This window comes from Alexandromys fortis, unplaced genomic scaffold (genome assembly GCF_014885135.2).
Source record: "Alexandromys fortis isolate MF-2015 unplaced genomic scaffold, M_Fortis_MF-2015_v1.1 scaffold_71, whole genome shotgun sequence".
In the NCBI taxonomy this organism is placed as follows: Eukaryota; Metazoa; Chordata; class Mammalia; order Rodentia; family Cricetidae; genus Alexandromys; species Alexandromys fortis.
Window position 1 is genome coordinate 4,841,354 of NW_026067954.1, and position 24,556 is coordinate 4,865,909.

Here is a 24,556-nt window from a genome sequence, read left to right on the forward strand (position 1 = left end):
CCTGCCATACCTGTATTTCCCCACCACTGGTTAGAAGGTGCTTTTATGTTTTCACCTTCTCACTGAAACAAATTGTCCAGCCTTGTATGAAATTCCTCCAAAAAAGTTGACCTATATGTAACTGAATTCTGTCTCTTTACTTGACTATCTTAGTTAGGGTTTCCACTGTTACAAAGGAATGCCATGACTAAAAGCAACTTAGGGAGGCAAGGGTTTGTTTCAGATTTTAGTTCTACATAATAATTTATCACTAAGCAATTCAGAGTAAGAACTCAAGGCAGGCGTTGTAATACAGGAACTGATGCAGAACCCATGGAAAAGTACTGCTTATTGCCTTTCTTGTCATAACTTGCTCAGTCTGTTCTCTTATAGCACACAAGACCACAAGTCAAAGGGTGGTACCACCCATAGTGAGCTGGGCATGCCCACATCAATCATCAATGAAGAAAATGCTCTTAGGTCAATCTTTTGGGGGTATATTCTCTGTTGAGATTTCCTTTTCTAAAGTGACTCTAGCTTGTATCAAGCTGCAGTAAAACAGCCATCACACTTGTCTTGTGGCTCCATGAGTTCTGCTGTCTTGGCCATTGTTCTTTCCCTGATGTGAATCCACTACCTGTTATATAACAGGGAATTAATGTAGTTTGTTAGAATTGAATTATATCTTTCTTTAAGGATCTCAAATCCTTCCATGTACTTTTTGCCTTCACCATAGGGGATTGCTTCCTCCAGGACTAAAGATTTTTTTAAATAATAATAATAATAAAGGCTCTGGTCATAAATCTCAACTGAACTCATAATTAAGACCTCTAGATGCTTACATCACTTATCCAGACAGTTGTTGTGCACATATCTAGACTTTCTTGGCTTTCTTGCTGTATATTCTACTGTGCAAAAGCCCGGCATCAGTTTATTCTCTCTCATTGCCGTCAAAACCCTTCTAGAGGAGGGAGAGCATTCAGCACCGTGGACAGCGCCACTCCTGCCACACAGTAGCTAGATGCTATAATCTCATTCAATCCCAGACTCCTCAGAGACCTTGACGACGCTGATTTTTGCTTTGGATATCAAAGACTATCTGGCGCCTTTGTCCTAGGAGGACTCTTGGATTCAAATAGATCCTGAGTCGTTGACGTGATTCGCTTTCCCTTGTAGGCAGAGAGATGAGGCACCCTTTCCAATCAGTCCTGAAAGCAAGATAATACCATGGGCAGGTGAACCTGTGAGGCTGGGACATAAGTCCTGATAAGAATCAGGTCATCTGCTCAATTCTCTGCAGTAGCTTTCTCTTTCAGGGATGGATATTTAGACGTTATAGAGGCTAAAGCCTGCTGAGTATGTCTTTAATGGCTCTCTTTGCCATACTTTCTTCATATTAAAAATTTTCTCCCAACTCCATTTCTTCCTTGCATAGAAATGTGTGAGGATGAATGTATTCTGCTTGAGATTCCTCCACCAAAAGGTAAAGATTCTAAACAAATGTATTTAGTTAGCTTAAACCATAATGCTCTTCTCATCCCCTGGATCTGTTACTGGGGGTGTAAATTAGTAAAACTTTTGAGCTTTGGAGAGAGTTATTTAATTTAGTGAAAACTTTTGAACGTGCACAGAACAGAAGTCAAGAAAACAGCAACATCAGCTCACACCTACCTATCACCCTAGCTCAACAATCATGCTTATCACATCGACTTTAACTTTTTGGTTTTACCCTTCATCCTTGACCCTGCTCAGGTTGCCAGAGGATATGAAGCTAATTCCTAAACACTGTGACACTTCACCCCGACACATTCACACTTGGTGTGTTTCTCCTGTGGAAATGGATAGTTCTCTGTAAAACCACACCACTATCATCATACTTTTAACAACAATTTGTTAGAAATCACTCAGCTTCTACTGTGTAATACAATTTCCCAGTGTATGTCCTGGGAAAACTTACTTATAAATGTGTGGGGGGTACACAGGAGGGCGTCCTGAGTATCGGAGAGATGCTGCATATTGGTACGGTAGTATATGGGAAGAAGTCTCGCTTGTGCTGGTGTTAGCGCTGGATTCCAGATTCAGCACTTGCAAGCCTGGTTGCTCCACTGTAAATTCCCTCCATAACTCACTCTGTCTCTAATGGCTTAATCTGCTGCTGATCAATTAGAATTACAGATGTGATGTTATAATTCTGTCATTCCTTTTCCGTGTACCAGCCAGGGGTTCTCTTTTAAAAACATTTGTCCCTAGGCTATTTGATTGCCATGAAGTGCAGTTTGAAGAAGAAAATAAGGATAAATGATTAATTCCTCTACTTAATTCTAATTACCCAGATAGCTCTTACAGTTCTGAGCAAATTGTAACAAGGTGTTTGTTTTCTAATTCATCTTGCTCTTCCTGCTTCCTCTAGTTAAATGAAAGCTCTGCTTAGTAAAGAATTTTAACCACAAAATGATTGACATTTTTTTGAATGCTGCTGGTCTATAGAAAGAGGAAAGACCTCAGACAGCATCGTGGGGATGCTACAGTGTGCTCGCTTAGGCAGATACACTGAGACCTGAACTCAGATCTGCCAAATCCCAGGGGATTTCCTATGGCAGCCTCTATGATGAAGCCCTTGTGTGTATTTTAGAAAGATAATAGCTAGAATCTTGTATTCTTCCATATCCAGGTCTCTCTGATACTTCCACAGCTCACTTCAAAGCATCCATGATCTTGCTGAGGAAATGTGAGTCACCCAGATGGGCTTTTTGCTTTTTTTGAGTTATTTTTAGGGAAGGTGTTGCTTGGTGAAGTGAATCTTTCTACCTGAGAAGAATCTCAATGGTTTGCACTGGATAAAAATACTGACAGTTGGCTTTTTGAAAGTGAAAATAATTTATCGCTTCTATGATCGTGGAATGTTAAGTAATACGATTAAGAGGTCATAAGACACAATTCCCAACCCTTGAAGTTAGAGAAGTCAGACATGAATATAAAAATAATCTTAACAGAATTAAGGCATAGTTACAACCCCAGCAGCAAAGATTCCTCTGGATATCAGTGTTCATGGCTAAGAGTACAAACATGATACAGTTTGACCTGGAAACATCCCCCATGGGTTTATATTTTAAACAATCTCCAGTTAGCAGCCCCACTTTGAAGGCTGTGGAGCCTTTAGGAAACCGTACCTGGCTGGAGGAAATAGGGACGGCTGTCATTCGTTCTGAGTCTGCCATCCTGTAAGAGTCTTCACCATACTTTCTTGCTGTGTAAATCCCACCCTGCCTTCCCTGATGGGAGAACCCTATCCTCTGAAACAGTGAACCCAAATGAACCCCTCCTTAAGTTGTTCCAGCTGGGTCATGGTGATGATGAAAGTAGCTCAACAAGGTGCTGTGTGGGCATGGGAACAGCAGAGAGGCTCAGAGGCCGTTAGAGCAGAGCCATGTTGTGCAGAGAAGAGGCAGGTACCGACCATAGAGGAATAACTTGTCGCCATAATGAGGAGAGGAGATGCCAAATGCAGGCCTAATGAATCTATCACATAAGGGTTGATTGAAAGCTGCTAAAGGAAGCATGGAGCCCTTCATCCCACCAGACGCGGAAAGTCGCTAGACTCATGGGCAGTAAGGAGCGTGTGGAAGTTCAAACTGTTACCAGCCTCACTCTCATTCAGCCTGTCCCCCTCCCATCTGGGACATTGGCACCCCACAGTGGTTCAGAGTTGCTAGACCTTCTACTCAAAGTGAATTTTAGGACATTTGGGGTATAATACTCAATAGTACTAGGACAGACCTACCTCCTAGGTAAGGCTGTAAATTCCTCTTCTAGAACTGCCACATCTGCTGTCTTCCTGTTCTCTCCTGTTCAGACTTGGTGTGGACTCACTGTGTAATAAGCTTTACTGGGTAGCACACCGTAGTTCAGGCCAGCCTCCTCATCTCAGGAGCTTGCAACCTCATTGGCAAAGACAAGCAATATGATAGAGAATGATGAGAAAACAAAGTGGCTTCAGGTTAGCTAGGGGTGAGCACATGGAGACAGAGTGAGTGTTGAAGCCTCAGGAAATCCTGCAAACAGAGGCCCTTCCCCAGAGACCTCAGCCAAGAGGCAGCATCAACACCTGGAGCCTGGAGATCATCCCTTCAGGCAGTGGGTAAGCAAGATCCTGTTAATCAAGGTATCAGAAGTGCAGTTCAGGTAGCAGAGTAGAGACGTGGAAAGGGATGCTGTTCTTGGGGAGCAGCCTGGGACTTTTTCTCGGACTGATAAGAAAGCCCCTGGAGGGTTTATGAGGTGACGTGGCAAAAGCTGACCCATGACTTTGAAATATCATTATGGTGTGTGGGGTGTTGTTAAGAGCACCATGCAGAAGAGAGAAAGTTGGGGAATTCAGCGGCTATCCAGCAGCAAGGACGAGGCCAGCATTTTGGGATCGGTACATCTCTGATTAATAAAGGGACACGCGTCTGTATTCTACCGTGGGGACCTGTGCGGGGCCTTTCCTCTCTGTGTGTAAACACATGGGGACATCGAAAGAGGGACTTGGCAAGAAGTGAGCTCTCTAGCAGCTAGTTCCAGCTGATTCCCTATTGGTCCACCAGGCACCTAGGCTTGGCCATCAGATGGGCATTAGACTCTGTCCGACACACTCAACATTTCCAAAGCAGGGCAAGAAAATCAACAGAGAATACAAGGAGGCTTCTTTTATATAAAGGGAGTTGGGGACTAGTCTTGGTTTAGGGGAAAGAGTTGCACTGCTGAGTTCTAACAGCAACGGGGAACTGGGTGAGGCTGAGACGACCCCCACACACACTACTCATGGCCAAGCACAAGGTGAGGGAAAGCCCAGCTTCTCTTCCATGTGGATCTCTTCCAACCCAGCCAGCAATGTGTCTTCTCTGCCTGTGCCTACCTTCTGTGTTCTACTGAGACACCCCAAGAGAAAGGCTCTGATCGTCACATTCCATCACTCCAGTGCTGCACGCATGGAGGCTCATAATTCCGTGGTCAGCTTCGTGGCTACCAGGAGCCACCTCCAACATGCGGCCAATCCATAAACCTACAGGTGGGATGGGCCCTAGTTTGTAGAAAAGCTAGAAAGATTTATCAAGTACAAAGAGAGTTCACGAATAAGCTAACTCACCTCACGGCTGCCTGATGTGACAGTGTTTTACACCTCGCTCCTTCTTCAGTGAAGAGCTGATTTCACAAAAAAAAAAAAAAAAAAAAAAGAAAAGAAAAAAAGAAACACAGTGAGACATAAACAACACCAAAGACCTTTGTAAAAGCCATATGAAACCTACAGCTGTAGGAGCTTCTTAAAATAGATGCACAACTTATAAAGGGAGTCTAAATGGAGCCACCTTGTACCAGGGAGTGATGCCTCTCCAGATTTGGCTATGAAGCACAAAGTGTGGGCTGGGGGTTCCATAAACCCATAAAACAATGCAAACTATTGCCACTGCTAATTTGATGCGATGATTTTACTTTGAAGACACCATATACTTGAGTCATAGAAAGCCCAGAGAAATCAGCATGGTTCTAAGCTGGAGCCTTCTCCCTGCTGGTTAGCTTCCATAGCGCCAGAGGTGCTATGTTGGGAGAGAAAAGTCAACGGCAGTCTTACCCAGCTATGGTGCTGAAAGGTACAACAATGACTAGGCTGGCATGCTATGCCCATTGCTACAATATTGGCACAAGTGTTTTGAGGAGAACCAACTGCTTTATGATTAGATTTAAGACCTATTCCACAAGACAGAACTGATAGCTTATACTGTGAACTGGGCCACGAACCCACGGCTGGGCAGGCAATAGGCCCCAGGGGAGAATTCAGCTTAATGGACACAGTATTAAACTGCCCTTCCACAGTTACCTTTATACAAATGGATTAGTACATCACTCAGCCTTCATCAGAGAAGCCTCTTTTTACATGTTGATAGTACAGACACTAATAACCAGTCAAAGCACAGAGAATACGTGGAGTCCTCAAGCTTTAGTGTGACATCTGTGCCACACACCCTAACTTCCGAGGCACAGGGATTGTCGCGAAGATGGAGAAGGAAGGTTGTAAGAGCCAGGGGTAGCAGAAGGCTTCTGTGAAATAGTATCTTATGAACGTGGCTGGGGTGTTGCACACGTGAACTTACAGGGCCTTGGCTTTACACAGAGGATCAGCATAAGAGCAAGTCAGCCTAAATCCCAGCATGCATGGGGAGGGGCTTACAAACTCCCAGCTCCAGAGCTATTAGCAACTGGTGGGTGCTAGGGGAAAGAGAGCCAGCTTCAGATTCAGCCCCTGATCAGGCTACCCATGTTCCAGTGCGTAGCCCACGCCCACTTGCATAGTGGCAGCACTAAGCATGCTCAGTGGGTTTCTGAAAGAATACACGAAGTGGGAGGGAAGTGGTGAGGACTCCGGAGAGGGAACATGAGAACGATTGCAATGGAGGGGATGGGGCAGATTTGATCAAAACCCTGTATGATTATATATGAGATTCTCAAGCAATATTTTTGAAAATTTGGATAATGCTAACATATGCATCCCACCCATGAATGTAACATCCACATCCTAAAATCTATAATTATTTCATATACTCTTGGGAACAGAAGCAGGATCTCTAGAGATGTTACTTTGGAATGGTATCTGATCTGAGAAAAAGGTTTCTTTGTAACTGTGGAACTGCCTCAGAGCTCTAGATGTCCTGAGAGACAGGAGTGTGGGAGTAGAACCCAGCTGTGTGCTGCTTGTGGGACTGCTTTGTGGACCAGTTGTGAGTAGCAAACATTATGATACAGCCTGCCAAAGCCCTGCGGTTGCTCTCTCTGTGGGACCTGTGATGCTCCACGCTCTCAGTGAGCTTGAGTTAGAGAATGACGGAAACCGTGGTAAAGTCACACACGGCTGTCAAAGCAAACCCACACTGGCCCACACGCCAGCTCTGCTGTGGTGGGCACACTTCTGAGAAAAGCCCTGCCAGTTACAACAGAGCAGCTCCGTGCTCATGATCAGCCCAAGATGTGTCAAATTCAGGAACACATCCCCGAAAATGGCAGCTTCTGGGGCCTTTGATGACTGCTGAACAGGTCAGCCAAGAACCCCCAGCGCAAACCCTAGTTATTCACTCCGCATTCATGGAGCAGCCGGTGATCTGCCCATTTAGACTGAGCACTAAAAACCCTACCGAGACTCAGTCTGTGCGTGCACATCCCTGGTCACGGGGAAGAGCAACACGAATCTGAACATGCGTACCCAGGATAGGTGCAGGGTACCACGGAGAATGGGGGACTCTTGATGTAGCCTCTAGAGTGATGGAGGAACATCGGGGAAGGGTTCCTAGTGGAGCTAATACCTGAACTGATGCATGGGGTCATTGACAGGAGTTTGGAGAACACAGATCAGGAAGCAGCAGAATCCATCCTTCAGTTAAGGGGCTCCCGAAAGGTCTAGAAAACCTCCATCATAAATCAGATAGAAGCAACAAGCCTTGTCCCTTAGTGAAATAGCCATGGTGAACAGATTCTCAGTGGAAGAAGTTTGCAGGAGGAAGGTATGGCAGTTTCCTGGAGCCCACAACTGAAATCTGATGCATAAGTCTTCTAAGCGTTTTGCAAAGACCTCTGTGTTCCTCAGGTTGGAGGAGTACTTAAAGCCACCTAATCCAACTAGTCACTCCATCAACAAGGATGCCAGACCACAGAGAGGACAAGGAGTTTGTCCAGGGCCACACAGTTATGGATGGAAGAAGGGAGGTCTTGACAGGGAGAGGGGGCACTTCCCACTTCCAATGCTCTCTTCCGCAGGAATATTTCCCGGCTGGCACCTGAGCTATGTTGACGTGAAGGACAACTCCCGTGATGAGACTTTCCGCTTCCAGTGTGACTGCTGGCTGTCCAAGAGTGAGGGTGACAGACAAACTGTCCGCGACTTCGCATGTGCCAACAATGAGATCCGTGAGGAGCTGGAAGAGACCAGTATGTGGTGGGACTGTGTGGGCCCAGCCCACTGTGACCTCGGGGCTGACTTTTCTAGTTGAGGAGGGGTTAGCTCAAACATGACGGGGGTGTATGTGAGAACAGGTAGAGAATGGAATGGGAACGAGATGGGGCTATGTGTCTGCAGGGGAAATTCCTCCATAAACTCCCTAAGAGTGGATTATTAGAACTGCTAAGACACTCGTGGCCCTGAATCACAGGTACTAGCAAAGGAAACCCCACTGAAGACAGGCTGTAGCTGACCCAAAGGCCAGGCAGGGCAGCTGTGACGCTCTCTCGGGCTATTTTTACATCATGAATTGTTCTGACTGGTGAGTGTGATGATGTCTGCCAACCTGGAGTTTCTAGAAACAGAAGTCAGGGAGAGCAAGGGTTCCCACCAGCCACCCTCTCCCATGGAAGATGCAGAGAAAGAATGAGTGATCAGTTCCTGAGGTGAACAGCCATCAAAACTTTAGAAGACATTTCTGTAATACCCAGGGCAGCATCTGGGCCTGGTGATGAGAGGAAAGCTCACCAGAGGCAGATCCCAATAAAGAAGGTATTTTTTTAAATCAGTTATTAAGGCAGCCCCCCCGCCCCAACAACTTCTCAGCCTCTTACAGCAGAGTTTCCTTCTCACTTCTCCAGTGTGGAGTCCAATGTGCGAGTCGGGCGAGCTGTCTTCCGTGGTGTGATGTAGGGGCCTCAACTCTTTCCACCTGTGTCTTTGCCTTTTCTAAAATGTGGCTTCCACATTTCTCGCAAAAAGGAAACTCAAAGGCCCTCTCCCTGCCGTCTTGGCATGCTAACCTGTGTTTTGTTTGGGAGAACTAGTCTCATGACTCTACCAGATGCAAGGGGATCTGAGAACCGTGCCCTGGCTGGGCATCTCTTGGCATGACCACTATACACTTGAGAGAGAAGTCGGCATCTTGACTTGGACACTACCTACCATCTCTGCCAGGCCATCCGCACTGCCCCATGGTTGACCTAGCTGTCTTGAGAGGCAGTGGAGATTGTGTGAACATTGATGAACACTCTCTCAGAGGGAAACAGAGCTCTCCTTCACTGAGTCTTCTGTAAGGCAGAGAACTTACGACCTGTTTAGAGGATGCATTCTTTGCTTCTGTAATTGGACTTTCTAAGGGTTATTGAGTGCCCAGTTTTGTTTTGGATGCTGTGGGTGATATACCTCGCTTTGTGACCTACACAGATCCAGGGCAGTGTCACCCATGTGTGTCCCCCTCTGCAGTGCTGTGGACCTTGGGGCTCAGTGAATACATGCTGGGTGAATGGGAGCGGCACTCTCTTCACACAGAGCCTTGTGAGACAGTCAGAGGGGGAGCTTAAGCTCCTGACGAACGACAGGATGAGCACTGGGGACTGCTCAGACCATCGGTGTTTAGAAGAGGAATACTCCACGAAGCCCGTCTCCGTTGCCAACTCTCCCTCTCAGATTTCCGAACAGCCAAATGGCTGCCATTACTTGCAGGATTCGGGCTGTTGGGGGTGGAGTGAGTTCTGCGGATGCAGAAAGTAGGAGAGCAGAAGCAGGGAGCCAGGAGAGGGCCTGGCCCCACCTGTCACTGTAGTGACTGTGCAGGAAGCGTCATGGAAACCTGCACTACTCACATGGGGACAGACAGGTAGCCACACCCTTGTTTCCCGGTGCCAGCTGGTCCTGGAAGTCTCACCCACTGAACTTGGTCCCAACTCTCATCTGCCTCTATTTAAGGTCGAGACAAATCCACCCTGGACAGTCACAAGTATGCCTCACTCTGACTTCAGAGGACATTCCCATTCCCTCCCAAGTTTCCCTGCTGGTGACCCTGCGGTCATTTTGGGCACCCAGTCTATGAGTCTAAACCGCCCCTTGGGCTTGAACAAAGCCTTCTTGGTGTGAAGGAATTCTATATCGCATTCTCATTGAGCCCTGAACACCCCTCATCTACCCTAAAGAAAAGTCAGGATGCCTTCTTCCTATTGGGCTTAGCTGGTGCTGCTGATCTATTGTCATATCAGTTCGTATCAGCCAGCTTCCTGTTTCCAGGCTTCATCTCCAATTCTCTGAAACTGCTCCAGCCATCTCTGAACATTCACCTCTGCAGGCAACTCCAACATACACCCAGAGCCAAGAGCTGCCAACACTCTTCACGTGTAATCCCAAGGTCAAGGCTTCAGGCGTCGCGTTGTGGTTTTTCCAGGGTCTGGCTTAAACCGCGAAAGTGCATGCTCATGTGTGTGAGTGTGCACACACACACCTAGGAGAACACACGTCTCTCCTGCTGGAACACCCTCGAGCTGAAGGGGGCCTTTGCCTTTCCAGCCTTTCGTTTTCCTGTCTGCTACTCTCAAACACCCTTTAGGTTTGCTTTGTCAGTTCGTCTGCACTGTTTCCAGCTCCAGTACGTTCCTCTGCTGGCCAGTCTCTGGGGACGGAACACTTACTGCTCTGCCGGGTGGTAGAATCCATCATTCATTGTGTTCTTGAAGCCTCCGTTCTCTGATAGGCCCGACGGAAGCTTCTGGGAGTGATTAAGGACTCTGCGCGGCACATGCTGGATTCAGGAAATGTGTTTGCTCCCAGAACTTGGAAACCTGAGGTGGCTCTGGCTCCAACTCTGCTGTCCCCAGAGGTGCCACTGGTGTTAGGGTGACTCTCTTCTCAGCTTGATTTCCTCCAGAATGTTAGTGACAGTTTTCCTGAACCCCAGGAAGCTGGCTGCTGGCAGTGCCAGCCTGAATTCTTACTGCTGAATAGCCTCAGAGAAGGGCAGGATATGTCCAGGAGAGAAACTCTGCCCATCCCAGCATGTGGTAGGGAGCTCCCGGGTGGATAAGAGTCCTGACAAGGGGAAGGAGGCAGTAAAATTTGGATGCCAACCGGAAGCACACTGCCCTCCCCTGTATTTTTCTATGGCTGTCAGGTGTTTCTGTCGTTCTTGTCTCAAGACTGCCCATCTGTTTATTCTATCTGTATAAGGGGCATCTCAGACAAGTTTGACGTGGACTCCTGTATGCCGGCGTCATCCCTGGGCTGGATCACATGCCATGCCTTCGCTCAGTTCTTCCCTCCGCCTGGGAACATTACTCCATCCTCTCCTCTACTCCTTAGTCACAGCTGTCCTCCAAGGCCATGCTCAAGGGCTCCCATCCTCAGAAGGCTCCCTGTTTGACCCACTCAGCCATTCATTCCTTCCTCCAGTAAATATTTACCCACACAGCAGGGTGTGGGGTGTAGGATGTGGGGTGGGGAGGAGGGTCTTGAAGAGATTACTCAGCAGTTCAGAGCACTTGCTGCTCTTGCAGAAGGCAAGTTCAGTTCCCAGCACCCGCATGGTAGCTCACAACTGTCTGTAAGTGCAACACCCTTTTCTGGCGTCCTCGGGCACTGCATGCACATTGTACATAGACATGCATGCAGACAAAACACCATTAACATGAAATAAAAATAAATTAAATTAAAAATATATTTACTGAGGGCCTGCCAAGTGCCCAAGTGCTGGGCACTGTTGTTGGCAGTTGGAAATTTGTTAATGGGGCATGCGTGCCTTTGGGAAGGGGGAGGAAGTACAATAAGCCACGATGAATAAATGAAATGGTGTATGGTCCTTAAAGATGATGAGAATAAGAGGATATAACAGTGAGGCAAGGCAGACCGGGAGTGGTGGGGACCAGGCTACCACTTTAATTAGGGCACTGGCATCCACCGCCCTGAGAAGGTGGAATGGAAAAAAGCGGGAGGAGATGAGGAAGAAGCGGACACGTTCAGGTGGAGGGCGCGTGGAGGAGCTCACTCTATAGGAGCTTGGAGATGAGAGGCTAGAGAGAGCACTAGGAGCTGAGATAGGAGAGGGCATGAAAACAGCTCTTCCCCTAATCCAGCAGCACCCTGGCTCCAGGAGCCCTTGGCTAAGGTGATATGGGTGGTCAGGGTTGAGCTCGATGCCTGGAGCTAGAAAGCAAATTCTAGTCACCTGTCTGGTACTCCTGACATTTGGCATCCCTTCTATGGAGGTTGGTGGAGAGGGGCTTATGCAGTCATGTCGGGGACAGCAAGGCAGGGGCCACTGTGAGGCTGAGGGAAATGGGGCTGTGTGCTCTCTGGGCCCGTAGCCTGCTGGGTCTTCGCAGGGTCCTTCCTTAGCCAGGCCTGCCTCTTTTCCTTCAGCTTCTGGGGATGTGGTTTCTTACATTTTAGTTTAGTGACTCATTGGCTATGAGAACCAGGCCCCAACATCTCTTGAGAGCCCCTCCTAACCTGCTTCCTTCCCCATGGCTGCCGTTCCCATACCTGCCAACAAAGAGGTTGCCCACTGCAGTCCCGGAGTCGCTGGTTCTGATTACAGTGCCTGAGTATCAGCAAGGCTAACTTGCCTCCTACACCTAGACTGTGGCCTAAGGCCAGAGAAAATTCCCTGAGGGGGAAGAACTGGCAGATGGCAAGCAAGCGGCTGCTTCCTGCTGCTGACCCTCTCCCGCCTCCTCCCTGCAGCCTACGAGATTGTCATAGAAACTGGCAACGGGGGCGAAACCAGAGAGAATGTCTGGCTCATCTTGGAGGGCAGGAAGAACAGATCCAAGGAGTTCCTGGTGGAGAATTCTTCCAGGCAGCGGGCCTTTCGGAAGTAAGGAAGGTGCTTGATGGGAGTGGGGAGAATAATACAGAGACCTCAATAATCTCCCCCACTGAGGGACTAACCAGAAAGAACTTGTTGAGTGCCTACTGTGTGTCAGACCAGCAATTCCCTTGAACGTATTATCTCACGTCCCAACCCAGAGGTCTCCCCTGCTTCTCCTGGGAGGCCTTAGTGGCTTGAACACTGCATCTCTGTTCCTGCCAGAACGACAAAGTCTCCATCCCCCCCCATCCCCACCCCCACTCCCGCTCAACCTCCTTTATCTTAGCCCAGAAAGCTGCCATATGAAACAGAATGGCTTACAAAAACTGAAATCTCTTTCCCAGATTCTTGATGCTACTGGCAGATTTGGTGATACTTGCCTCCTGGTTCGCAGATGGGGGGTCCTCTCACTGTGTCCTCCTGCAGCAGACGGGGTGCGGGAGCTCCCTGGGGCTTGTTCTATAAGATTCCATTCACAAAGTCTCCACCCTCAGCACTTACTCACCTTCCAAAGGCCTCGCTCCAAGTTCCGTCACACGGGATTAGGTTCCAACACGCAAGCTTGGCAGGACGGCCCATTCTGTTTACTCAACCTTTTATTCAAGTTCCCCTCCGGCGAGGACAGAGTCTGTGCTCCTCACGCTAGTACCAAGAGACTGCTCACACCCTGCCTCCTCACTACCATGTGCTCATGGGTTCAGATTCCATCCAGGTAGATTCCCCAACACCCCACTACGCTCATCGTAAGATTTTTCAAAACTTGGCCCTTAGTAGAAGGTTCTTCCTTCTTCCTCTGCAGCTCCTCAGCCTCCCCGAGGTTCCAGCCTGATTAGTGATTACATGCTGGAATCCAGGAGCTGAGGGGACTTTTCATTGTCTCTCTCTTGATTTAAAGCTAGCCCAAATCCCTCACAGAACACCAGGCCGGCTACTGCATTGCACGATCCTTCCATGCCACCCTGGAACACAGTAGGTTTTCCCTGTTTGCCTGCCTCACTAGGCCTGGGCAGCATCACTAGGCCTGGGCAGCTCACTGATCACGTCTTGGTTGTCTGCAGGGGGAGCACGGACACATTTGAGTTTGACAGCATCTTCTTGGGAGACATCGCCTCCCTCTGCGTGGGCCACCTGGCCAGGGAGGACCGATTCATCCCCAAGAGAGAACTTGCCTGGCACGTCAAGACCATCACCATCACTGAGATGGAGTATGGAAATGTGTATGTACTGGGCTGAGCCTGGGGTGCAGTGGACACTTCAACCACGCACAGGCGAGAGGGCAATGTGTGGGAAGGTGTGTCCTTCGAGACCAAGGTTACCTGGTTTGTGGATATAAACCTGTAAGGCAGGACAGAAGAAGCAGCTGTTATGGGCCGGGCAGTGGTTCCCAACATTCCTAATGCTGCCCTCCTTTAATGCAGTTCCTCATGGCGTGGCGGCCCCAACCATAAATTATTTTCATTGCTACTTCATAACTATAATTTTGGTGCTGTTATGAATCATAATGTAAATATCTATGTTTTCTGGTGCTCTTATGTGACCCCTGTGAAAGTGTCATTCAACCCCCAAAGGGGTCACAACCCATAGGTTGAGAACCCCTGTGATGGAGGTATCGGAACTATGTATGTATCTGCCACCAGAGACGGGAGACTCGATCATGTGACCTTGGGTGTCTCCTGCCTTTCAATCCAGGAAGGTTCCCTTACCAGAACAAGAAAGGCACACAGCAGCAGCTCTCAGAGCCTTTTCTTTACTGCTTTCCTTCCTTCCTTCCTTCCTTCTTTCCTTCCTTCCTTCCTTCCTTCTATAATGACACAGAGACGAGGCTGGTGTGCCGGAGGCTTAGGAGCTCTCAATGAGGGTGACTTGTATGGGCAAGAACAGGCCACCCAGGCATTCAATACCACACCTACTTTCCAGGTGCTGGTGGCTTTGCATTTCTGCCATCCGGGTCTTTTGGAGACTTGGCCATTTCTGAGAGAGTAAGAGCTGCCTTAGTAACCTAAGCAACACAGCCACAATTGTCAATTGGTATAGTTAAAACCACCTGGTACTGTTACACCAGACCAGAAAAGACCCTAAGGCAGTGGCTCTCAACCTGTGGGGCTTGAGCTGTTCTTTCATAGGGTCGCCTAACGCCATTGGAAAACACAGATATTTACGTTATGATTCATAACCGTAGCAAAATTATAGTTATGAAGTAACATCAAAAGTAATTTTATGGTTGGGGTCACCACAACATGAGGAACACATAAAGGGTCACAGCATTAGGAAGGTTGGGACCACTTCTCTATGGCACTGGAAGGCCTGGGAGACGCTGAGAAGAAAAGGATGCCTAGTGGGGAAAGCCAACGCCAAGGTTTACCTGGTAGGGTAAGGCAGAGCCACATGGGGACCACACGACTAGCATCCCTTGATGGCTTGTAGGCCATCTCACCCAGGGCCACTTCTGGCCTTTCTCCCACCATGCTGCTTCCTGGAACTGTCCCTGCTCTTTCCACAGTGAAGCCCCTCCTGTCCCTAGGAAGGACGTCACTGCCCACACAGAAGCAACATCCAGGTAGCTCCATCTCCTGTTACTCTAGTGAGTAGTGTCTACCATCTTGTTTCCGTGAGTGAAGAAGAGCAATGGCCATAACTTGTATTTATTGGGGGTCTAAGGGACCCCATTGACCAACACTGTGCATTGTCCCTCTGTATTGGATAATCTTATTATTTAATATCTCTCTGTGTGTATATGTATGTGTGTGTGTTTTTCTACCTCTGTGTGTGTGCACGTGTGTGTGCTTTTTCTGCCTCTGTGTGTGTGTGCACGTGTGTTTTTTCTGCTGCAGATAGACCCTAGAGCCATGCACATACTACATAGCAAGCATTCAACCACTGAGCTGCATCCTCAGCCCTTGGCATTCTTGTTCATCATTAATACCCTGAAGGTTCCAGTGGAAGGATGCACAGAGAGGTTTTTATCCATTTTTTTTAAAAAACCAAAATCCTATACTGTTTTATCTGAATAGTGTAACCAATAGATAATCATTATAAAATTCAAACAAGACCAAAGAGTGGGTAAAAGACAGCAACATGTCCCTAGGTCCTACCCATCAGAGACAGCCATCAGGAGGGAGCATTTTGGGTACCTCATTCTCCCCAATATTTTCTCGTTCCTATGGGTGCAGTGTCCATAGTGACTATGCTATACCTGAGTTTCAAGCCAGTTCATTTCCTCTTTGCTCACTGTTTTCACCTTCATTCTTACAGGCCCCCTCCCCCACATCCAGCCAGAGCCTCGACCCCACTGGCTTTGAGTTCCACGTCTTGGGCAATGTTTCTAGTTCTCTTAGGAAACGTGTCCTTGTATCTGTACCGGGGAATTTTTTAAGCCATTTAAAATAATGATATAAATGTGTACCAGATGACTTGGATCAACTCCCAGGAAGTATTATCAAGGGGGGAGACCAAGATGCAGGAAAACACGTTTTGTGCGATGCCGTGCAGAAAAGAGAACACTGACGTCCCCATATGTCTGTGTGTACGTGGGTCTGTCAGAAGGGGTGGAAGGGAGGAAGTTTGGCAGGCTGCACTCTCGGCTGTCATGAGGGTTATCTAAGGTAAGGGTTGGGTGCTGCAGTAGGAACCAGAGAGAAAGAGACGCAGCCAAACAGAAAGGAAGAGAGAGACCATACTTGGAAACCCACGCATGTGACCATATAATATGTGCATTTACATTCAATTATGAATATGACTGAATCTGTGCAAAACAGAAGCTCCACATTTTAGAAGAATTTTAAACTGAACAATGAACGTGCATCTTCTTTGAAGATATTCTGGTATGTAAAAAAAAAATCCAAACACATCAAGTGATAAATCTGACGAAGAGAGATCTCAAAACAACAAAAATTTCCTGCGAGGAACCTTCATTTTTTTTCCCCTTCAAAATTTCTTTCTTCCTTTCTTCCCAGTGAAAAATTTTCTCTTGGCATCAAGGGCCTGAGAGGTGGCTCAGCAGGTAGATGTCTTGTCACCAAGCCTGCTAACCTTGATATTATCCCCGAGCACACATGGTAGAAAGAGAGACCACTCCCACAGGCTGTCCTCTGACCTCCACATGGCAGGCGCTTGCCCACATTCAAGCACAAAGATACAAAATAAATGAACAGATCCAAAAAATGTGTTTAATTCTTTATTTGCATCTTTTCAGAGCATATAGGATTGGGTTTTGTATTTCTTTCAAGTACACCATGGGTTTTACCATTTCTCCTTCATGTACCCCTTTCGGTTGATCTCCTCCTTCCCCGACTCTTCCTCCTACACCTATATACTCATAACATTTGTGTACCTATTTTATAAAAACCTAGGATCTCTAAGGAAGAGAAATGTGACTTTTAGTAGTTTGGAGTTTGGCTTATTTTCTTAATATGATTATTTCTTCTTGCATCTATTTTCCAGAAAAATAAATGACATAGTTTCCTTTCCTTTGTGGCTCAATGAAACTCCATTGCGTGTTCATGCCTTATTCCATCCTCCGCTCATGTGAACAGGCATGAGGCTGGATTCATCATGTGCACAGTACTGCAGTGAACATGGGTGTGGACTTAGAATCCTTGATTGTTATATCCAGGAGGAGCAGTTTTTTTTTATTTTTTGGAGAAATCCTGTACTGACTTTCCCAGTGGCTGGACAGTTTACATCCCACCAGCAGTGTCTAAAGGTCCCCTTTCCCCCACACTCTCACCATTTTTAGAAGCCATTTTTTAATTTGTTACAGTCTTTGGAGTCTTAATGTAGTTTTGATGTCATTTCCCTGATGGCTAAGAATGCTGAACATTTCCCATATTCCCGGGCCATTTTTACCTTATCTTTTAAGAAAAGCTTATTTTATTACTCCAAGTATTGGTTAGGTTGTCACTTCTTCAGAATTTAGTGGGTTTTCTTTTTTTGAAGTTCTTTATACAGTCTGGATATTAATCCTCTGGCAGATGTATAAGTAAGAAAGATTTTTCTCCCATTCTATGGGCTATCACTTCTCTTTGCCAATCTTTTCCTTTGTTGTGCTTTTAATTGCTTTTAGATTTATTTTGTTTTATGTGTATGAGTGTTTTGACTACACATATGGAATTTACCAATGAATCCATTTGAACCTGGCCTTCAGAAACTTCATATTTATGCTTCCATCTCATTGGCTGTTATATGTCTATTTAAGTTGTTTGTATCATCTAGGTTTAATTTTTGTAAGTGTGTGCATATAGAAATTAAGCTCTTCTGTATTTTCTTTTTTTTAATACAGAGAGAGAGAGAGAGAGAGAGAGAGAGAGAGAGATTGAGACGGGGTTGGGGAGGTGGGAGGACAGACAGCTTGTGGAAGTTGATTCTCCCTTTCCATCAGGTGAGTTCCTACTATCGAACTCAGGTTGTCAGGCCCCTTAACAAGCACCCTCAACACTTAGCTGTCTCACAAGCTCAAATATAAGTTTCCCAAGTATGCCTTAATGATCTTCTGAATTTCACTGATATCTGTTGTAATTGATAAGTATTTTGAAAATCCCTGGGTTTTTGTGTGTTTCTCCGCCAATGCAATAAGCCAAATCCAGTTGAATTAATAACACCAGGTTTAATCTGAACAAAGCAACTCCTGGGTGATTCTCAGGGGATGAAAGCAGGAAAGAAACCCCGTGGCAGGTCTAGGGTCTGGGTTTTAAATACCCTGTAGGTACAGTCTTGAGCATCTCAAGGAGAGGGACTGCCCCTGGGTGGGCTTTCTGAGGAGCAGGGTTTGGAGGGGGGGGGGGCCTGAAGCAGAGCTTCCACCTAAACAGTAATGTCTCCCTTTTGATATCTAATTTTATTGGTCTGGGTCTTCTTTTTCAGTTGTTAGTTTGGCTAAAAGTTTGTCAATCTTGTCTATCTTTGTGAAGAACCAACTCCTTATTTCATTGATTCTTCATATTATTCTTTTGGTTTTCATTTCATTTATTTCTGCCTTATCTTTATTATTTTTTTTCCATCTACTAATTTGGATTTGGCTTGTTCTGGTTTCTCCTAGGCCTGAAGGTGCATCACTAAACTGTATTTGAGACCTCTCTGATTTTCTTGAACGTAATGATTTGTAGGTAGAAATACCCTAGCCCTACTTTCTCTCGATCTCCTAGATGAGTCATTTATAATTCAGTATTTTGTTCAGCCCCCACGAGTTATGTCCTATTGTTTCTGTTCATATTGATTTTATTTTGTTGCAATAAGACAGGATACAATGGAGGAGAGTGGGGAGGGGCATGGGGTAGAGTTTCGGGGGGGAAAAGAGGAAGGAAGAAGTGTTGTAATTAAATTATATTTTCAAAAATTGAAAAAAAGATAGGATATAAGAAATCCTTTGAATTTTCTTGTATTTTAAAGATTTGTTTAGTGCCCTCAAATGTCATCTATTTTAGGGAAAGTTACATGGGATTCTGAGAAAAAAATGTGTTCTGCAGTGTTTGTGTGGAATATTTTGTAGTTGTCTGCTAAGTCCATTTGGTCTGCAGTGGCATTTAGCTGTGAGGGTTCTTTGGTGTTTTTTGTTAATTTGATTTGTCTGTCAGATGACGTGTTTGTTGGTGAGAGTGGAGCACTGTTACTGTGTTGTTAATTTGATTTGATGATGTGTTTGTTGGTGAGAGTGAAGCACTGTTACTCTGTTGAGGTAAATCTGCACATTTACATCCATTGGTGTTTGTTTTATAAAGTTAATGTATCAATACTCGATGCATATAGGTTTACAATTACAATATCCTCTTAGTAGACTGATCTCTTAATCAATATGAAGCAACCTTCTTTATCTCTTCTAATTAATTTGGGTTTGAAGCCTATTTTGCCAGCCGTTAGTATGACTACACCTGCTTGCTTTCTAATTCCATTTGTGTGGAATATCATTTTCCACTTTTTCACATTGAAGCTGTGCTCATATATTGCAGTGAGGTGGGTTTCTTTTTTTATTTTTTTTGGTTTTCGAGGCAGGGTTTCTCTATGGTTTTGGAGCCTGTCCTGGAACTAGCTCTTGTAGACCAGGCTGGTCTCGAACTCACAGAGATCCGCCTGCCTCTGCCTCCCGAGTGCTGGGATTAAAGGCGTGCGCCACCACCGCCCGGCTGTGAGGTGGGTTTCTTGTAGGCAGTAGATAGATGGACCTTATTTTTAAATTCAATCTACTACTAGTCTATGCCTTTTGATTCGAGGATCAAGATCATTAATATCTGTAGTTATTACTGAAAACTTTGCCCTGGCTACTGTCTTTTTGTTATTTTGTGATATTTGGTATCCCCTTCTTATTTGCTCATATGCTGGTCCAGTGTAGTTATTCTTTCCTGTGACCTCATGGATATTTCTTTCACTATGGTAGAAACAGTCTTTAAAATATCCTCTGTAGTGCTAGCATAGTGGTCATGAATTTCTTTAGCTTGTTTTATTATGTAAAGTTTTTCTTTTTATTTAAATTATAAAGGATGATTTTGCTGAATATGGTAATCAGGGTCAGTAGTTACTGCCTTTCAGAGCTCAAATATACTGTCCCATGCCGTCCCGGGTTTTAGAATTTCTGTTGAGAAATCTACACCTATGTTACGCCTATGGAATTGCCTTTGTGTATTACTTGGCACTTCGCTCTTGAAGTCTTCAATTCATTTCTGTAATCTTCATGTTTTGTTTAAAGTTTGATGTGTGGAATTTCTTTTCTGGTCCTTTATGTCTGGCATTCTCAATGGCTCTTGTGTTTTACTGATCATTGCTTCTCTAGGTTTAAGCAGCTTTCTGCCATGGTTTTATTGACGATGGTTTCTATACCTTTAGTTTGAACTTCTCCAATCTCTAAGGTTATGTCTTTTGTGGCATCTTTTAGGTCTTGGCTCTTCTGTTGTGCTTTCTTATCATTTTATTTTTGTAATTGTCTGAATGTCTTAATTTATACTTTGCATTCAAGCCCTGATACTCTGTCTTCCACTTAATTTACTCTGTTGGTGAATCTCTCCCCTGAAGGTTTTTTCCTTACTGAGCTTTTCATTTCCATTCCCCGCCTCCCCCATTTTTTGGAGTGTTTCTCTGTATTGAATGTCACTTTAATAGCCTGTATTGACTTCTTTATTTTATTCTTCAGTTTTTAAAATGTGTGTTCCCTTTGTGATTATTCTGGGACTTACATGTTTCCTCTTTGATTTTGTGAAATGTTCTTATCATTCTTAATTATTTGCTAGGATTCTATCCCATCTACATTTACTGTAGTTTGTTATAGTGGAATTAGTGATTCTCAGGAGTTGCATTGCTTGATATTTTTATATTTCTTGGGTTTCTGCATTGGGTTTTGTGTATTAGGTTGAAGACTGAATGCTTCTTGTTACTTTTAATCATGCATTTGTCCAGTCTATTTGGAATGTTCAGGTAGTGGTAGGTTGTGGAAGGGTTAAGATGTCATTCATCCTCACTGACCTGGGTGTGTGGCTAAACACCAGGTCTACATGCTTGCTCTCCAGCTTTGCTCGAAGAGTAGAATCCTGTCTTCATAGTGACCAGAAGCAATATTTAGACCTATGAGAATATAGCAGAAGTCAGATTAAAGCAATCACCCTTCAACATAAATAATTTGGGGGAAGTAAGAAGCACAGGTAGAATGTCATATCCTAAGATATTAGTTGCTTAAGGTAGGGAGGGAAGTAAAGACACAGAGAAATTTTAGAAATTAGTGTTAGAGCAACAGAGAAAACGCAGGGGGAGCAAAATGGATAAAGGAGAAGATAAGGCAGCTCCAAGTGAGTATAGAATCAAAAGAGAATGTAGTAAAAGAATACAGTTGGGGCTGGGCAATGGCTTAGTCAGGAAGTCCTTGCCATGCAGACACAAGGACCTGAGCCTGATTCCCAGGACCCACAGAAAAGCCTGGCATGGTGCCACGCACTTGTAATCACAGTGCTGGAAAAGCAGAGACAGCCAGCTCTCTGAGGTCCAGTGACTGACAAACCTAGACTAATCAGGGAGAGACCCTGGCTCAGAAAGAGCCTCTACACAGATACTCAGGTAGAAGAATTCCATCCAAGGTTGACCTCAGAAAAGAGAGAGAGAGAGAGAGAGAGAGAGAGAGAGAGAGAGAGAGAGAGAGAGAGAGAGAGAGAGAGAGAGGTAATCAGCAACGTAAAACAATCTCAACACTTGGGAAATGGGGGCAAGGAGACTCCCAATTCCATGCCACACCGACCTGCGCAGTCTGTTCCTTGCAGGACCTAAGTGCTGATTCTGCCTATGTGATGACTCTCTAGAGGTTTCAGAGGGAGGGAATTGGTTCTAGTCATTTCAGGGGTGGATCACAGGCATAGGATCCACCTGTGTGTGTTCTGTGTGCCTAGAGCTGCCTCTGCCTCTGTGGGCTCTCACCTGGGCAGACGCTTGGCGCAGGTGCTGTGGGTCCTGTCTTGTGTGTGTTCTCATGGGGGACGGAGGGAGGGGTGGGTACTGGTTTAAATCCTTCCTCTGGGAGGTTCTTCTGGAGGTAGGGCAGATACAGGTCCTGCGTCTGTGCAGGCTACCACAGTGTGGAGGGCAAGTGCTGGTCCTGCTTCCACGTGTCCAGTGGAAATTGCCCCTTTGCTCAACACTGCAGTTTCGAGTCACGCTTCCTTCCTCTATTTGATCTAGAGGTATTCTGCCAGCAGCTTTGCAGTCTAGTCCTGGACACTTGCTCTGGGTTCGCAGTGTGAGCCGAGCATCTGGCCCAGAAGGAATCTCGTAAAGCTGGCTCCTTGCCACTGCTCCTGTGGAGTGCCTCTTAGGATGGCTGCTCTCCAGCTGATCCCCGGTGTCTTCACCTCCGGGCACACTTTTCCATTGTTGCCTTCCTGAAGTCATTAGCAAGCACGGGGAGTGCTTATTTCAAACTCTGCTGAATTATTAGTGTTGTGGGAACGTTTCCTGGGGAGATGAGCAAACAGCTATTCACTCCAGACAGGAAACCAATGGCAGGACAAAGAAAGGCTATTCCATCCATGTCTAGACTGGTGAACCAGTGAGTTTAATTGGGGTTACTTAAAAAGAGCATAGGAAAGTGATAAGCAGCTAAACAACTGGAGAAAAACTTTCTCCTCCAAGAACTGACAACCTAACTGTCTCCAGAGAGGGGCAAGACTTCATGAGACCTCCCATCAGAACCATTAACTACCTATAAATTCTCAAGGAGAGACAAGACCTTACTAGCTCCCCCACCCCACCCCAGCCTGAGCAATGGTTAACTGTCTATAAATGCCCAGGAAGAGGTGGGACCTCATGTATCCCTCCCCCACTCCGTGAAGGAATGATAATGGGTTTCATCTTGTGTTAGTCTCCTGTGGGTGGGGAATCACAGCTGCTGAGAGTTCAGAGAGGCCTAGAAGACAGCCTGCTACACCAATTTGGATTGGGAAGAACTGGAAGCAGTTGTTCATTCCAGAGCTAGGGAGCAAGAAGCACAAAGCCCAGTTAACAGGTCCTAGACATTCGTCTTGAAAAGGATGGTGATTTGGACCGGAGCAGAGTCAGCAGGGAGATACTAGGAGGTGGGGTAGGTGAACAGACCAGCTCGTTCTAGGTGTATTTGAAAGACAGGGCCAACAGGCCTGGGTTTTGGATTTCATGTGGAATGAATTATTAAACAAGAGCAGAATTAGAAGAAACAAGGAGCAACTGGAAGGATGGGGCATCCAACCTCGCTTGGTATCTTGGTTGCAATGATGGTTGGAGGCTATGGGAGACGAAGGGAACCCCTGGGGCATCTCCTGAACTGGCGTCTGTGTGTTCTTTAATGTTCTGCCAGGTACTTCTTTAACTGTGACTGCCTCATCCCCCTCAAGAGGAAGAGGAAATACTTCAAGGTATTTGAGGTTACTAAGACGACAGAGAGCTTCGCCAGTAAGATCCAGAGCCTGGTACCAGTCAAGTACGAGATCATTGTGACGACGGGCTACGAACCAGGGGCGGGCACAGACGCCAACGTCTTTGTGACCATCTTTGGAGCGAATGGGGACACGGGCAAGCGGGAACTGAAACAGAAAACGCGCAACCTCTTCGAGCGGGGCAGCACTGACCGCTTCTTCCTGGAGACGCTGGAGCTGGGAGAGCTGCGCCAGGTCCGGCTGGAGCATGACGCCAGCGGCTACTACTCAGGCTGGCTGGTGGAGAAGGTGGAGGTCACCAACACTAGCACCGGAGTGGCCACCATCTTCTCCTGTGGCAGGTGGCTGGACAAGTCTCGCGGGGATGGCCTCACCTGGCGAGATCTCTTCCCGTCTGTCTGAGATGCTCTGGCCCCACCTTTTAACCTCCACCCTGTGTTCTTCAGCCATCTCCCAAGACCTCCAGAGCTGGGCTATGGCCGCCGACCTGAGGTCCGGCACTCATCAGAGGCTGCTCCTTGCAAGTGACTGTGGGGTCCTCCACCTTTCCACACAGGAATTATATTCGTCACATGACATAATCCATGACTATACAAACTATTTTTTTTTAATTTCCTTTCCTTTTAATAGCAGTGGTGCCCAGGCTGGGACTTGCTGCAGGGTGTGGATGGAAAATCGGGGCTTCACTCAGGGGAGACAAGTGGAGAAGAGAAGAGGTTATCAAGACGTGTATTTTAAGCAAAAACTAATTAACACTTTTTTTCCCAAAAAAAGCTGGGCTAATTAAATTATTACCAACCACGCCCCACCGAGAACTCATCTGAGCATCTGCGTGCTGAGAAGTGTATGTTTCCCCCAGTCCCAACAAAGCCAGAGGCAAATGCAGACAAACCGCAGGAGGAAGCGTAAGGAGGGACGATGGGCTTGTGAAAATCGGATTTTCTTTCCACCACCGAGCAGAGGCCTAGAGAATGGGTGCTCTCAGGTCCTGACACCTTGATTGTCCCCCCCCCATCTGTCTATCTCTCTGTCTCTCTATCTGCCCCCCTCATTCTGCTCCTCTCAGACCCCTCACCCCCCCCCCCATCACAATGTGGAGAGGATCCTCAGCTCAGAGTCCAC

At 46.4% G+C, this 24,556-nt stretch overlaps 1 protein-coding gene across 3 annotated transcripts in view; it reads left to right on the forward strand.

The window, feature by feature from the left end:
• Window positions 1-23,836, forward strand: part of Loxhd1 (lipoxygenase homology PLAT domains 1) — a 137,616-nt gene extending 113,780 nt beyond the window's left edge. For all 3 annotated transcript variants that reach the window (XM_050151703.1, XM_050151704.1, XM_050151705.1), the window contains 4 exons: window positions 7,765-7,935; window positions 12,434-12,566; window positions 13,619-13,777; window positions 23,356-23,836. In XM_050151703.1, the coding sequence (XP_050007660.1) occupies window positions 7,765-7,935; window positions 12,434-12,566; window positions 13,619-13,777; window positions 23,356-23,836 (944 nt within the window). The remainder of the gene's footprint in view (window positions 1-7,764; window positions 7,936-12,433; window positions 12,567-13,618; window positions 13,778-23,355) is intronic.
• Window positions 23,837-24,556: the final 720 nt, after the last annotated feature.